The sequence below is a fragment of the Rattus rattus genome, chromosome 10 (assembly GCF_011064425.1).
Source record: "Rattus rattus isolate New Zealand chromosome 10, Rrattus_CSIRO_v1, whole genome shotgun sequence".
Taxonomy (NCBI): Eukaryota; Metazoa; Chordata; class Mammalia; order Rodentia; family Muridae; genus Rattus; species Rattus rattus.
In genome coordinates this window covers 35,802,776-35,818,822 of record NC_046163.1, presented here as the reverse complement: position 1 = coordinate 35,818,822, position 16,047 = coordinate 35,802,776, and the positions used below count along the sequence as shown (strand labels likewise).

The following is a 16,047-nucleotide window of genomic DNA, read 5'->3' as shown; positions in this document are numbered from 1 at the left end:
GTGGAGGTCAGAGGTCAGCCACAGCATGTGTGGAGGTCAGAGGTCAGCTTTGGGCGTTGGAACTTAGTTCCACTCTGGGTTCCAGGTACTGAAGACAGATGGTTGAGCTATCTCACAGCACATATTACCTTGAGAACGGTGTCTTACTCTGTAGTCCAGGTTGGCCTTGAACTCTAGGTAAGCTTCGGTCATCTCCCCACTGCCCCAACATTACTGTGCTGTGGCGTGTGTGTGTGTGTGTGTGTGTGTGTGTGTGTGTGTGTGTGTGTGTGTGTGGGCTCGGAAGACAAGTTTTGGGAGTCAGAGCTCTCCTCCTACCAGGTGGATTCTGGGAAGTCGGGTCTTCAGTCTTGGCAGGAAGCGTCTTTACCATCCCCAGCCCAGGTGTTTTTTGTTCTGTGTCTTTAGTTGGGTTGGTTGGTTGGTTGGTTGGTTGGTTGGTTTTCAGGGCAGGATCTCTCTGTGTAGACCTGGAACTCACTTTGTAGACAGCTGGCCTTTAACTCAGAGATTTGCCTGCCTCTGCCTTCCAAGGTTTGGGGATCTAAGGGGTGCGCCACCACTGGGCCCCCCAGTTCAGTTTTAACAATAGATTTCCTCTTAAGATGGCACCCACCCCAGCTCTCTCACTCGGAGCAGCTGAGAAGGTCCCGACAGAGATGTCACAGTTTCAGCGCGACCAGAGATGGTTTAAGGCTTGTGGGAGTTGGCTCTGGCCTGTGGGCAGACTGTCTGTTTCTTCTCACCAGGCTTCCTGGTTTACTCTCTTGATGAGGTAGGTGTGGTGAACCGTGAGGTGTCCCCTGTCCTGTTACTCCTCGTGTGACTCTCATGCTTGAAGGGTTTCAGAAACGCTTCCTTTTTGGAGCAGAGTCTGTGGTTTTTATTTTGACACTTGTACTGTGTGGTAGAGGCAGTTTCCAGTTTGCCAACTTACCTAGAAGTCTTAGTTTGTAACGTTTTAAAAACCCTTATTTAGCAGGGTGTGGTGTTAGCACCTGTAATCCTACAATTTGTGAGCTGTATGCAGGCAGATCAGGAGTTCATGGCCAGCCTGGGCTATGTGAGATACTGTTTGAAAACAAAACAAAACAAAGCTTAACTTGGCAAGTGTTGGTAATCCAAACTGAGGCAGAAGGATTACTGTGAGTTTGAGGCCAACCTGGGCTATATAATTAGTGAGTACAACTCTGGACAACACTGATTTACCATGCAACTGCTAGCCTAGAAACTAAGTATATATCTGACTTTTGGCTAAAAGAATATTAAATAAAATATCGTAAAGCAGTGTGAGCTTGACATTTGACCAAGGTTAAAGTCCCAGGAATCTAACAAGTCTTCCTACTATTTTGATTTTTTTTCTGGAAATATTATTTTAGCATATGCTTAACAATTTTTCTTTATTATTTGAGATTCTGTGTGTGTGTAATTAAACATTATAAAATATACAAAATACACATACATAAAATGTATGCATGTGTGTACATAAATTGTTTATAAATGAATTGTTTATAAGGCATTACTAATGTCTAATATTTCTTTCCTGAGCCCCTTTGTTTCAGCCCTGATAGTTTGTAACCAGGAGGAACTTCTTCCCCTTTGTTCTCAGAACTCTCTCTGTTAGAACTGTAGACGGCCTTGGCTGAGTCTGTGACCTTCCGGGAGGAATTGTATTTATCTGTTGGAAGTCTAGGAACGAGCCTTGAGTTTGGTGTTAAACAAACGCACTCTGAGGTTTGTGAGATAACAAAAGTTTAGGTTGCAAAATCCACTGAAGTGTTGCAAGTTTTCAGGGGAGACTGTCCTGGTCTTTTGAAGGAGAGACAGACACATTGCCCTTTTGCTACCTTCTGCTTGTGTCCTGAGAGCTAGCTCGGGTCCTTTGCAAGAGCAGCAGCCAGCACTCAACCACAGAGCCTTAAACCCTCCAGCCCCAGCAATGAGCCTCAAAAGCAAGTTTTTTCATTCTTAATATTTTATTCAGGATCTTCATAGTCTCAAGTGAAGGCCTGTTCTGGGACCTAATTTCTCACCTTGCCAGAAATGGACGCATAACAGTACACTAAGTCCTAGACCGCCCTGCTTCCTATCTGAAGGGCTCTGTTGTGTTTGCACCATGATGTTTGCACTGGCCTTTCTGTTTGCTTGCTTTCAACTTAATGGTTTACTGCTGCTGGGTAATCAACTTAAGGCTTGGTTTTAAACATCCAATTATTTCTATTTCCCGTAGGTCACATTACCATGAAACAGTTGATAGCCAAGAAGAGGCAGTTAGCGGCAGAGGCGGAGGTAAGAATCCTTTTTGTCCTTTTGTTTTTGTTTTTTGTTTTTCGGTAAAGTAACATGTAAATATTCCTCATTTATTTAGTTAGGTTTTATTTTATTTTTTAGACAACTGCTCACGTAGCCCAGGACTGACCTGGAGTTCCTGATCCTCACCCTCTGCTTTTTGCTTTATTTTATTGCTGTTGTTGTGTGTATGTGTTGAGCACATGTGTGGAGGGCACACAGTAGCTTGCCAGAGTCAGTTCTCTTCTTTCTGATGTGAGTCCTGGGGTTGCCAGTCTTGGATCACCCACCTTTACCAGCTGAGCCATCTCACTGGCCCAGCCCCATCTTTGTGGTTTTTTTTTTTTTGTTTTTTGTTTTTTTTTTTCGGAGCTGGGGACCGAACCCAGGGCCTTGCGCTTCCTAGGCAAGCGCTCTACCACTGAGCTAAATCCCCAACTCCCCATCTTTGTTTTTATTTATTTTTAATTTGTTGAGAGTCCTAGTCCTAGTTCAGGCCTGGAACTGTAGCTCCTCCTGCCTTAATCCGGTGTGGAATTACAAGTGTCTGCCACCTCATCCTACTCGTTAAAGAGTTACTTGCCTGTCTTATAAGCTGAGATCTTGCTGTGAACAGGAAAAGAAGATGTCCCTTTGTCATCCCACATAAGAATGCACCTTGCCCTTCTCTTCAGTTCAGTCCATCATTGTCATATCTGGCTTTTACAAGCAAATCTTTGCAGTGGTGAACCTTGAGAGCAGCTGGTGCAGGTGTGCATGAGAGTGTGCAGGTGAGAGTGTGCAGGTGTGAGTGTGCAGGTGTGAGTGTGCAGGTGTGAGTGTGCAGGTGAGAGTGTGCAGGTGTGAGTGTGCAGGTGAGAGTGTGCAGGTGTGAGTGTGCAGGTGTGAGTGTGCAGGTGTGAGTGTGCAGGTATGAGTGTGCAGTTGTGAGTGTGCAGGTGTGCGCATGAGTGCATTGTGAAAACACCTGCTGTGGTTCTTACTACATCTGTTCATATTAAATGTACTGAGTTTAGAAGCTAATTACCTGTCAGGGAAGGAGAAATAATTTTAAACACACAAGTATGAAGCCATTTTAAATGTGGACAGACTGTCCTATGAATCATATAGGCTCAGCATCATCGTTAAGTTTTCTAAACATGCATGATTTTGTTTTGACTGTGTTAAACGTGTCCCTTCTCGATGAGATCAGTAGCAAAGTTCACTGACAAAATGGAAGTTAGGCTCAGTATCCAGGGACCGGTTTTAGTCTTAGTCACCTACGCCGGGAGGATGTCATTCTCTTTCATTTTAATTTGTTGGAAACACTGCATTTTCTTGAGCCTTGGATGGTGCTGTCATTAGGAATATTAGTACAAGACCCTATGATCTTATTAAACTTTAATGCTTAGCATTAATAGATCATTTTCCACACATCAAGGCTGTGGTTCTCAACTTCCCAATGCTGCAACCTGGTAATACAGTTCCTCATGTTGTGGTGATCCCCAGCCATAAAATTATTTCCTTTGCTTCATCATAACTGTAGTTTTGCTACTGTTGTGACTTGTAATGTAAATATCTGACTTGTGACTCCAGTGGTGTTGCAACCCACTTAGGAATACACTAAGTATATTTGTGATGTCTACTGAGCTGTTTTATAAAGTGGCACTCAAAAAAGTTGCTCAATTACACTTTTATTTTATGTGCATGCGTGTGTGTGTGTGTGTGTGTGTGTGTGTGTGTGTACCCCTGTGCTCACATGAGTGTGGAGGTTGGAGGATAGCTCCTTCCATCAGGTGGGTCCCAGGGCTTGCACATGGGTTACCAGGTGTGATAGCAGCTGCCTTTACCTGCTGAGGCATCTTGCTGGTCCAGACACTGTCTTTCCTAACTAGTACATCATTGTCCCAATGTAAGGGCCTGCTTAAAGACTTACCTACCAGCCTAGGTAGGTAGCATATACATGCCTGTAATATGAAATCCCAGCAATTGAGCGGTTGACTGACACAGGAGGATTTCTCTGACTTTAAGACCAGCCTGGGCTACATAGCAGACCTTGTCTAAAAAGATGTGGAGCTGGAGAGATTGGTCAGTGGTTAAGAGCACTTGATCTCCCAGGACTCATACCAGGCAGCTTATAACCACCTCTAACTCCTAGGGGATCTGACTTCCTCTTCTGGTCTCCATGGTCCCTGGCATACATGTGATGCACATACATACACATGTCTGTACATACATACACTTAAAAAATAAGTCTTGGGGTTGGGGATTTAGCTCAGTGGTAGAGCGCTTGCCTAGCAAGCGCAAAGGCCCTGGGTTCGGTCCCCAGCTCAAAAAAAAAAAAAAAAAAAAAAGTCTTTTAAAAAGGTCACTGGGTGCCATACTTTAAGTGAATCAACTTAAGAATGGCGTTGGGGCCTAGAGTGATGGCTCAGTGGGTAAGAGCACAGGCTGGTCTTCCAGAAGACACGAGTTTGACCCCCAGCATGTCTGTAGCAGCTCATAAACTCTGTAACTCCAGTCCCAGGGGATCCACTGGCCTTGTCAAACCAGTGTCCAATGGCACTGCATCCGTGCAATGCACAGAAGTACATGCAGGCAGAATCCCCATTCATGCAGAATAATAAAACAGAAGTAGAATGAAGTTCGACTGCATTGCTAAAATTAACCCCAGTATAAGTTAGCGTCATAGGCTGGACTACAGTGAGTAATGGGCAGATCTGTTTTCCCTGAGTATTTACCGAAGTATGATAAAGATTTCCATAAGAGAAAAGAAAAAGCTGAAGTGGCAGGAACATTTTCATACAGTTTCCCAAATCCACAGGGGAAAGAATGTGGAGAGGGAAGTAGAGGTGAGGGGAGAAGGGGACTCAGGAAGAGCACAGAAGTGGGCGAAGTTCCACAGATCCAAGCTATCTTAGTTAGGGGTTCATTGCTGTGAAAAGACACCATGACCAAGGCTCTTAGAAAGGCAAACATTTAATTGGGGCTGGCGTACAGGTTCAGAGTTTCAGTCCATTGTCATCATGTCAGGAAGTATGGCAGCAAGCAGGCAGACATGGTGCTGGAGAAGTTGCTGACGGTTCTACATCTGAAGGTAGGCAGGAGACTGAATTCCACACTGGGCAGAGCTTAAGCATAGGACATCTCAAAGCCCACCCTGCACAGTGACACACTTCCTCCAGCAAGGCCACACCTACTCCAATAAGGCCTCACCTCCTAATAGTGCCACTCCTTGTGGACCAAGCATTCAAACACACAAAGCTATGGAGGCCATACCTGTTCAAACCAGCACACAAGTAACTTTTTAAGCTTGATTTTATTATTCTGGGACAAGCTCTTGCTATGCAGCTCAGACTGGGCTTGAACTCAAAATCCCCCTGCCTCAGCCTCAGAGTGAAATTACTACTCTGAGCTACCCTGCTCAGGTAAAAGCTTTTTAAAAAAGAGTACTCTATCTCTTTCATGTATTCATGAATAAAACTACTAAATTCTGGGACCTTCGAGGAGCCTTGATGAATAAAGGCTCTTGCCACCCAGTCAACAGCTTGAATTCAATCCCCAGAATCCATCTGGGAATTTGGAATTTTGGAATTGATCCCCTAAAATTGTCCTCAAACCTCATTTGTGCTGTGACACTTAAGTGCCCATACATACAATAAATGCATAAGTAAATGCAAAGTTCCTTGGTTTGGCCATCAGGAATGCGAAGGATAAAGAAATGAATGAAGAGAAAGCAGTTGAGGAGGTGGGCAGGGACTTAGCCCACAGCACTAATTAATGAGTGTAGGACAAGCTTTAGGGTTATAGGACATCTTCCCTGCTGTTAAGGGTGGGCACCCGTCTGAACAGTGGTGTGGGACAGACAACCCACACTGTCGCTCAGTCCTTTGATGTTATTTATGCTCTACTGGGGAGCAATGGAAAAGGTCATTGGAAAGTTGGCCTTACATTGTACGTTTTCCTCCCTTTCATGCCCATGTTGGTGTATCTCTTTTTACCTGCTTGCTTCGACTTTATTCCTCCACCAATCAAGACAGTGCACCATAACCCTCAAATTCTAGCTCATCCCACGTTTTGTCCTCCTGAGTTCTTAGCCTACAGTTAGACTGAGGTATAGGGGAGAAAGCGAAGGGACTCACATGCTCTCTCCCTTGAGGTGTCTGACTAGTTGACCTTGAACTCAACTCCAGCTCGGGCAGGCCTTCACTGGCAACCTTCCCCGTCTGGTTTCGTTCTGATTACAGAGCCCTGCAGTCGTTTCCTGCATTTATTCTGTAGTCCTCCATTTAATGAAATGATATGTGGTTTGACATAAATGTGTTTGAATCTGCAGTTGTAGGCTAGGGTGTGGCTTGCCTGGTAGAGTGTCTTCCTAACATGCATGGAACCCTGGATTTGATCTCCAACACCTCTGCTATAACGATCCCTTTTTCTTTGTGCCCCTGTCTTTCAGTCAGAGGTCAAACCTCACTTTCTATTTGACTGTGCAGGTCTGCTTACATTCTTCTGAATTCCCTTTCTCGTTTTATTTAAACACACACAGACCACACTCTAGTCTACCTGGGAGAATTTGGGAAAGTTGGGTCATTGGTCTTTTTGTTTCATCATTTAAAAAGACTAGAAAGTCCCTGCCCTTGGGAATGTTCAGCATTCCAGATAAAGATGAGTCGTCCATGTTTAGTGCAGACTCGCAGGACCCCGTCTATGTTTAGTGTAGACACTAACACTGGGCCACTTCACTGGCCCAGTGGTCTTCATGGCATTCTGTCCTTGTACTTCATGCACTGTACAAAGTGGGTGACAGGTAGTGTGGGTCAGGTGGTGTCCGTGAGAAGGACTTCCCCAACTTTAGAGCTGTTGAAGACTTGTTGGGGAACTCTATTTTATTATTTTGTGGGGGTTTTAGATTTTTTATTTTATTTTATTTTTGAGACAGGATTTTACCTTGTAGCAGGATCCTAGCTTGGAGCCCAGGCTGGCTTAAAGCTTGAGGTAGTCCTCCTGCCTCAGCCTCAGTGCTGGGATTGCAGGCTTACCTTGCCTATTGCTCTGTTTTTTGGTTAATGAAGCCAAAACATCAAAATTAGTCAAAGGATAATGAGTTACATGACCCTGACTGAGGAATATTTTTTCCATACGTTCTATTTAATATCTCTGAAATTGGAATAGATACAGTGGGCTGTCTGTATAATTTATGTTCTCTCCCTCTCTCCCTCTTCTTCCTCCATCCCCTTCCCCTCCCCTCTCCCTCCCTCTCTCCCTCTCCCCTGCCCTCACCGTCCCCTCCTGGGAAGACAGTCTCATGTAGCCCAGCCTGGACTAAAGGCCCAGTGAGGTTGAGGACTGTGTTTGTGACATGTGTCAAGTCTGGAGAGGAAGCTTTTTAATCTTAGTACCACACAAAAAACAGCGTCATCTGGATTAGATAGACTATAAAAACTGAGAAGAGACCGGGGCATGATGACATGCACTCATTAATTATCCAAGCTCGTGTGTAATGGAGAGAGGAGGAGGAGGTATCAAGTTTGTCATTTGAGACCCTGTCTCAAAACAGTGCAAACGGCAAAACCACCACAGAGAGGACAGTCTGATTCTCTTCTGGTTATATAACTCACTTTTACTAATAAAAGATATCCACAATTTAAGATTTTATCTTAATGTTCTATTTCCACACCAATTGGTTTTGCGAGCGGGAGGAATATATTTTATTATCCATTTTTTTCCTCACTGTAGATGTGGTATAGGCTCACTGCAGAAACATAAAAAGAAATAGCTACCAACTGAATGCCTACCACCAGGAGATAATGTCTTGGCTCATTTCCTCCTCACCATTTGTTTTCCTTTTTCTGTAGTACACACGGTTCCATGTAGGCAGATTGTGCAAGTTTGCGTCTGTCTATATAGGGAGAGCGAACACACATGCACATACACGCATATGTGTGCATGGCTGTGTGCACAGTTTGCATAGCGTCTTAAGGTTTTGTGCTTTATTATATATTTTGAAGTGATCTTAAAGTGTCCTTATAGTTCTTTGTATGGGTGTCTCATTGGTTGACTGTGTGGAATATATTCTTATTGCTTTTCTAGTTTTCTAGGATCTTTACAAAGCTAGTGAAGTGACGGAGGTAGATGGAAAAAACACAAGAAAATAAAACCTACCTTTGGTAGCTGGGTGTGGTAGCACACACCTGCAATCCCAGCACTCGCTAGGCGGAAGCATTTCAAGTTCAGGGTTAGCCTGGGCTACATAGTAAAACCCTGTCTTTAACAATACTAAACAAACTAACAAAACATTTAGAAGGTAAAGATGAATAGGATATTTAAGTGGAGGATTAAGGTGGTAATATGTTTTGACTTAGTGTGGACTGATTAAGAATATTATATAGACTATGATTTGATAGCCCAGTGTGAATTTTGATGTGAGGTCTCTGTCTCAGGTGGGCTCAAGTCTGTAGCCAAGGATGACCTTGAACTTCTGATCCTTCTGACATTCCACCCTAAGGATGGTGGAATGTCAGGCTGACAAACCACGTGTGGTTTATGCTGTGCCAAGAGCAAATCCCAGGCCTCCTGGACGTTAGGTGAACATTCTACACCTCTGCGTCCACAGCCGCGCTCTCAAACCTCGGCTGGTCTCAATCCTGCAGCAGTCCTCCTGCTCTAGCTTCCTGTGCATGGGGACTACTGTCCTGTACCACCACGATTAGGTTTTCACTTTCAGACAAAATGCTTGGGATTGACTTAACCTACATAAGGCCTGCCCTTTTATTAGATCATCTGCCATTCCAACCTGAGTGAGGCCTTCCTTCTCAGATTACCAGCCATTTTCGGGCTACAAGTGTATATTGTATACTTTTTTAAGTAGAGTCTCAGGAGATCTTGGAACTCTCTATATCGACCAGACTGACCTCAGACTCATAGAGATCCACCTCCCACCTATCTCTGCCTCCCATACACATTGATATTTTGTATTTTTTCCTTCCTGCAATTCTGGGTTGTTTTGTTTTGTTTATAGTCCTGATCATATATAGAGAAATTATTTCAGATAATGTTTGGTGGAGAGCAATGTAGTGTAATGAAGTCTGAGGGTGTATGAACCCAGGTTTCCCCCAATGCGGCTGTTGACAAGTTCTGGGATTTTGCATACACTGCTGTACCTGCTTCTTCTTCTTCTTCTTCTTCTTCTTCTTCTTCTTCTTCTTCTTCTTCTTCTTCTTCTTCTTCTTCTTCTTCTTCTTCTTCTTCTTCTTCTTCTTTTTTTTTCTTAATATGGAACGCTTCATGAATTTGCGAAGTGTTCCAGTTTTAGTGTAGGTGCTGCTGAAGCGAGCACTGCCTGCTTCTTTTAACTAACCCTCCCAACCCCAGGTTAGGGATGGAGCTCAGAGCCTTGTCCCGCTCAGCAAGATCTGTCAGAGAGCTGCAGCCCCAGCTCTTCAATCGACTTTTTTATAGCTTAGGTTTAGGCCTGTGTCACCACCGCCTGGCTTTGTTTTGTTTTTAATAGCCACTTTCTACAGTCTTTATAGCAAAGATTGAATCAGACCAGCTGGAGTGTGTATAGGAAAGCTTTAGTACTGGCTGGTTCCCCGGTTGTCTGGAAATTACACAGTCACTTAAGTGACTTCTCTTGAGTGCTGGATGCATAATATACAAATAGAGGTAGAATTCAGCTGGACATGGCATCAAGTGCCTGTAAGCTCAGCATTCAGGAGGCTGAGGCAGGAGGGTCACCTCCAGTTTGAGGTCAATCTGGGCTAGAGAATAAGACTGCTTCAAAACACCAAAAATAACCAACAGAGACATTAAAAGCTGGGAAGGCAAACAGGAAAAAGAGTTAAAAGCTTTTCAAATGGAGGTAAGTAATGAAGGAAAAGAACCAGGAACAACTTTCCAGGCTAGACCCAGGTAGTCACGGGAGTGAGTCATCAACCCGGAACCTAGGCTAGACCCAGGGAGTCACTGGAGTGAGTCATCAACCTGGAACCCAGGCTAGACCCAGGGACTCACTGGAGTGAGTCATCAACCTGGAACCCAGGCTAGACCCAGGGAGTCACTGGAGTGAGTCATCAACCCGGAACCTAGGCTAGACCCAGGGAGTCGTGGAACAGTCAACCCAGGACCCCGCCTTCCCTGTTCCTTATGTTGCTTGTTTTGTCTAGAAAGATCGGGTTTCTGTTCCATGCCGCTGTGAGGTTGAAGGGTTCTCTGTGCTGAGCCAGGCACTGAGTCAGAGGAACAAACAATTCCCAGACTATTACAGGCCTGCAGTCAGCATAATCTGTCTTAAAGTCAGCTTTGAAGGGATTGTGATTAAGTCATAGGGGGTTTTGAGGTGCTAAAAAGTGGGGCCCTGATTGGTTTGCTCTGTGTTTCTTCTCCCAGCCTACTGAAAAGTAGTTCTCCAGCCTTTGAAAGAGTTATTTTATGCATCTCCAAACTCTTTTCTTATTTCAGCACCCAGTCCAACATAGCTTCTTTCGGGAGGAGCTGCTCTCTGAGTTGTGGATCTGAGCATGTTTGTAAATCTGCCTAAGATGTCAGCCCATCCTACCCGTTCGTCTGCCCCACCCTGAGCACTTGGGCTTTCGTTGTGTAGGTCCCTCACCTCAGGTCTTTGTTGTTCTCTATTCTTGGAGTCTTTCAGGTGAGCTCCTTCCACAGCTCGTTTACCACAGGGTTCCCGGGAGCTCCGGCACACAGTGCGTTTCCTCCTGGGTTTCTGTTCTTTTGGTCTCTGTTGCTGTGAAACAGGGTCTTATTCTGTAGCCCAGGATGCCCTGGATGCATACAGAATGGCCAGCAATCCTCCTGCCTCAGTCTCCCGAGTGCTGGGGTGCTTGTTAGATTATCTAAACACCTTCATTTTCTAGTCCGTTTCTTTCTTCTCCCTCTGCATCTGCATCCCGCAGGGTCCACTAGTGAGTGACATCAGTACGAGCAGGTGCACATCTGAGAGGCTGTCAGTTGTCAAGCCTCCTCTAACGCCAAGTCCCTTCAGGGTCCTACGGCTTTATTCCGACTCGCCCGTGCTCACATTTTGAATTCTAATAACAACAGCACTTTGATGTGCTTGGAGAACTTAGAAGGCAGAGGACCTCTCTGTTAGGCGTCTTTCTGCTCCCTTCATAGAGGGGGTGACGTGTAAGTAGTCACTAGTGTCCTCTCTGGGGATTTTTGAATGGAGTTTTTTTTTTTTTTTTTTAAACTTACGGGGTTGGAGATTTAGCTCAGTGGTAGAGCGCTTGCCTAGGAAGTGCAAGGCCCTGGGTTCGGTCCCCAGCTCTGGAAAAAAGAAAAGAAAAAAAAAAAATAGATAAAAAACTTTGTGGTCACCACAAAGGAGTTTTCCTGAGTCCCACTGGCAGCAGCTTTGCTGTCTTTAGTTCCTCAGTGAAAGAAAGACATGAAGGCATGAACATGTTAGGCCCTGATCCCAGTGCTGTGTATAAGAAGCAGCGTTTACTGATTTGCTTGTCTGGGATCACACATTTGAGCTCAGGGGGAGTAAAAGGCAGGAGTTAATCCTGTTGAAATGCCTCGTGTGCCCTTTGGGGTGGCAGAGGAAACTGGAAGCCTTCTGTTTCACACTGGCTGTCACCGTGGGTGCCTGTAAGTTCCTTCTCCTGCTGTCCGTGCTGTCCTGTTACTCAGGGCTGTCGTTTTGTGTGGCACTGTGCTTTCCCTCATTGTTAGACACAGGCAAAGGTTCTACACTTACTTACCTGTAGGCACGTGATGGATGTGGAGTTAGATGTGTCATGGCTAGGTGTGGCTGCACATGCCTGTTCTCTGTATTCAGGCTAGGGTGGGAGGAATGCCTTGAATTTGGGGATAACGTGGGCTACATAGCAGGATTTTTTTTTTTTTGTCTTAAAGAAGAAAAAATAAAAGACTGATTAGTTAAAATTACTATTATTTTGTGTGTGACACGTGTGAGTGTGTGTGTATGTGTGTGTGTGTGACAATTGTGTGCTACAGCATACATCAGGAGGTCAGGGGAGTCAATGCTCTCTTTCTACCTAGGGCTCTGGGGGAGTCAGACTTAGGTTGTCAAGCTTGCACTAGAAGAGAAGGAACACTTTTGCCTGCTGAGCCCTTTGGTGACTGCCTCCCCATCCTGTAACTTAAGAGGGCCATTATTCAGCTGATACAGACTGAGGCCTGACTGGAGCAGTCCTTACTGGTTTGTATGGCTTTAACAAGCCCTCATGCTTTTATTCCCTTTAACTTGGTACCTAGGTGTGTCACATTGGTGGCAGGCAGGATGTGAGGAAAGCTGGCCAAGAGAGAGGCTTGGAAACCTTTAGTATGTCTAAGAGTCTGGGCTTCTCCTTTAATGCCAGGGGAAAGGGTGAAGCTTACCTCCTAGCCTAGGTAATGCTGTGCCGAAGCCTTTCATGGCTTGTCCCCTGCACCTTTCTTCTCGTTCCTGACTTCAGCTCTTAGTACTTGTCTGTTTCAACAATGAAGAACTCCATTCCTGTTGTTTCTGGAATGTACCAAGGGCATTGCTGCACTGTAACTTTCACAAGGACAGGGTCCTGGGTTTGTCATTATTTAGTGCCTCACTGCCCAGAATTTGTCCTAGCACTGGATGGGATCAAAGGATCCTGCCCCTTCTTTCTCTGAATTCTCCTTCCACAGGACAAAATGTTTACTCTCTAAAAAGTTTTATTTTAGGGCCTTTTGGTAGCACATTACTTTAATCCCAGCACTTGGGAGGTAGAGGCAGGTCTTATTATCTCCAACCGGATCTCCCATGAGAGCATTCTAGCAGCCTATGCTATTCTATAGCTCACTTGTGTACCTTGGGCTGGTCTCAAACTCATAGCATATTACCTGAAAAAAAATATACTCATTACTTATAAATATATTCAAAGACTGGAAGTATTTGTCTTAAAATATTAAGATCAGGGTGAAGAGATGGCTCAGACTGGCTGCTCTTCGAGAGGTCCTGAGTTCGATTCCCAGCAGCCACATGGTCGATCCTAACCATCTGTAATGAGAGATCTGCTGTCCCTTTCTGGTGTGCAGGTATACATGCAGGCAGAACACTGTATATATTATAAATAAATAAAGCTCTAAAAAGTCAAGAATAGCTGGAGGCCCAAAACAATAGCAATTTTATACACTTTTTATTTATTTTTTTTTTTTTATTATTTTTTTGGTTCTTTTTTTCGGAGCTGGGGACCGAACCCAGGGCCTTGCGCTTCTAGGCAAGCGCTCTACCACTGAGCTAAATCCCCAACCTATACACTTTTATTTATGGTGGATTTTTTTTTTGACAGAGGATCTTCCTGTTTCTGTTTCCTGAGTGTTTCCATTACATGTATGCACCACTTCATATGGTTCTACATACGTGTTCTTTAAAAAGATTTATTTATTATATATGAGTACACTGGAGCTGTCCTCAGACACACCAGAAGAGGGCATCAGATCCCATTACAGATGGTTGTGAGCCACCATGTGGTTGCTGGGATTTGAACTCAGGACCTCTGGAAGAGTAGTCAGTGCTCTTAACCACTGAGCCATCTCTCCAGCCCTACATATGTATTTTTATAAGATGGATTTATATATAAATGTACAAACACTCTTTAAGTTTGATAATTATGTGTGTCAATATTTAAATGTATAGCTATGTACACATATATTCATGTTTTATGATTAGCTAAGTACATAGTTACGGAATGTAGGAATAAATGTTGTAAGAACATAGATAGGGTACAGAGTGAGATGTCTCAGTGGTTAGAGCACTCATTGCTCTTGCAGAGGACTGGGACTTGGTTCCCAGCACCCACATGGCAGCTCACAACCATCTGTAACTTAGTTCCAGTGGATCTGAAGTCCTCTTCTGACCTCCACAGACACTAGGCAGGCACTTGGTGCATACATATGTGTGTGCATATGCACACAAACACACACACACACACACACACACACACACACACACAATACATGCATACCTACATACATGCTGGCAAAACATGTAAAATAAGATAACTCATTTTAAAAAGTTATTTAGAATATAAATTGTAGGAACTCAGGGCAAAGGGATTTCTTTAGGGAAACACATGGTAATTACATAATATAGATATGATGCACTGATTTTTGATCAAGGTCAGCTTTTTGTCTACATAGCAACTTTGAGGCCAGCCTGGGCTACATGAGATCCTATCTGTAGGGGAAAGAGAGGAGGAAGGTGGAGGGCATTCATTTTTAATGGGGCATGCATTATTCCTGTGTTTTCAGTAGCCATGTCCATCTGTGAGCTTCCTGTTGAAGCAGCTCTGTCTAAGGATTCCTTCATCCCTTCAGAGGAACACTGACAACCCACAAACATGTGCTGACGACATTTCCCTTTATTTGTTTTAAACCTCAAGGAGCTGAAGCCACTGTTTCTGAAGGAAGTTGGGTGTCACTTTGATGACTTTGTGACCAACCTCATTGAAAAGTCTGCATCTCTGGACAATGGCGGGTGTGCGCTCACGACCTTCTCCATTCTTGAAGAAATGAAAAACAACCACAGAGCCAAGTAAGTATGTGTGCACTTGTCTCTCAGTGTAGACACCTATTCCCTCACAGCCTGGCGGCCATGTCTCTCAGTGTAGACCTACTCCCTCACAGCGTGGCGGCCAGACGTGGAGAGCGGTCGATATCCCCGTCATGGGTCTCATCACTTTTTTTTACTTCATTTCATTTCATTTTATTTTCTGAGTTAGACTCTTACTATATTGCCTTGGCTAGCCTAGAACTCTCTGTAGACCAGACTGGCCTCAAATTCACAGAGCCTGCTTCTGCCTCCCAAGTATTAGGGTTAAAGATTTTTCTCTTCTTAGTATGGAATTCTGTTTGTTTGTTTGTTTGTTTGTTTGTTTGTTTATTTATTTATTTATTTATTTATTCAGAGCTGGGGACCGAACCCAGGGCCTTGCGCTTGCTAGGCAAGCGCTCTACCACTGAGCTAAATCCCCAACCTCTGTTCATTTATTATCATAGTCTTAAATTTCTTTACTTTCATTTACTGTGTACATATACATGCATGTATGTATGTATATGTAGAGGCGTACCATCACAGTGTACATGTCAGTGGACAGGTTTTGATAGTCAGTTCTCTCTTTCCACCATGTGGGTCTCATATTGAACTAAGGCTGTCAGGTCTGGTGACAAGTACTTTTACTTGCTAAGCCAGCACACTGGCCTAGTATGAGGGTTTTAAGAATTATTTATTTATGAATATGAGTACACTGTCTCTGTCTTCAGACACACCAGAAGAGGGTGCCAAACCAGATGATTGTGAGCCACCATGTGGTTGCTGGGAATTGAACTCAGGACCTCTGGAAGAGCAGTCAGTGCTCTTAATCACTGAGCCATCTCTCCAGCCCTCCAGTATGCCCTGGATGCATACAGAATGGCCATCATATAGCATGTGTACATAAGCTCTTGAGCCAAGCCCCTCATTGTGTGGTTGACACTATAGCTATCTGCAACAATCTGTAAGATCTCACACTGGGGATTTAACCCAGAGTCTGGCTTTTAACCATGCCATTCCATACCTGTTACAGTTTATTCGGTGTGTACTTGTATAAAGTGCCCTGTAGTTAGGATGTGTTTTTCCATTTTGTTCAGTCACCAAAAATAAGAGGGAAGGTATCAGTGGCTTAATAAGTGCTAATTTGCTGTTCTGGGATCTCTGCCAGTGTCTCCTGGAGAAGGATTTTAAGAAGCAATAGCCAACAGCTGTGCCCAAAGTAAGACGGTATATAGGGTGCTAAA

At 44.2% G+C, this 16,047-nt stretch overlaps 1 protein-coding gene across 1 annotated transcript in view; it reads left to right on the top strand.

Moving 5' to 3' along the window:
- Window positions 1-16,047, top strand: part of Soat1 (sterol O-acyltransferase 1) — a 45,102-nt gene that overhangs the window by 13,029 nt on the left and 16,026 nt on the right. Inside the window, exons 3-4 of the mRNA XM_032915171.1 lie at window positions 2,231-2,289; window positions 14,655-14,806. Of these exons, the coding sequence (XP_032771062.1) occupies window positions 2,231-2,289; window positions 14,655-14,806 (211 nt within the window). The remainder of the gene's footprint in view (window positions 1-2,230; window positions 2,290-14,654; window positions 14,807-16,047) is intronic.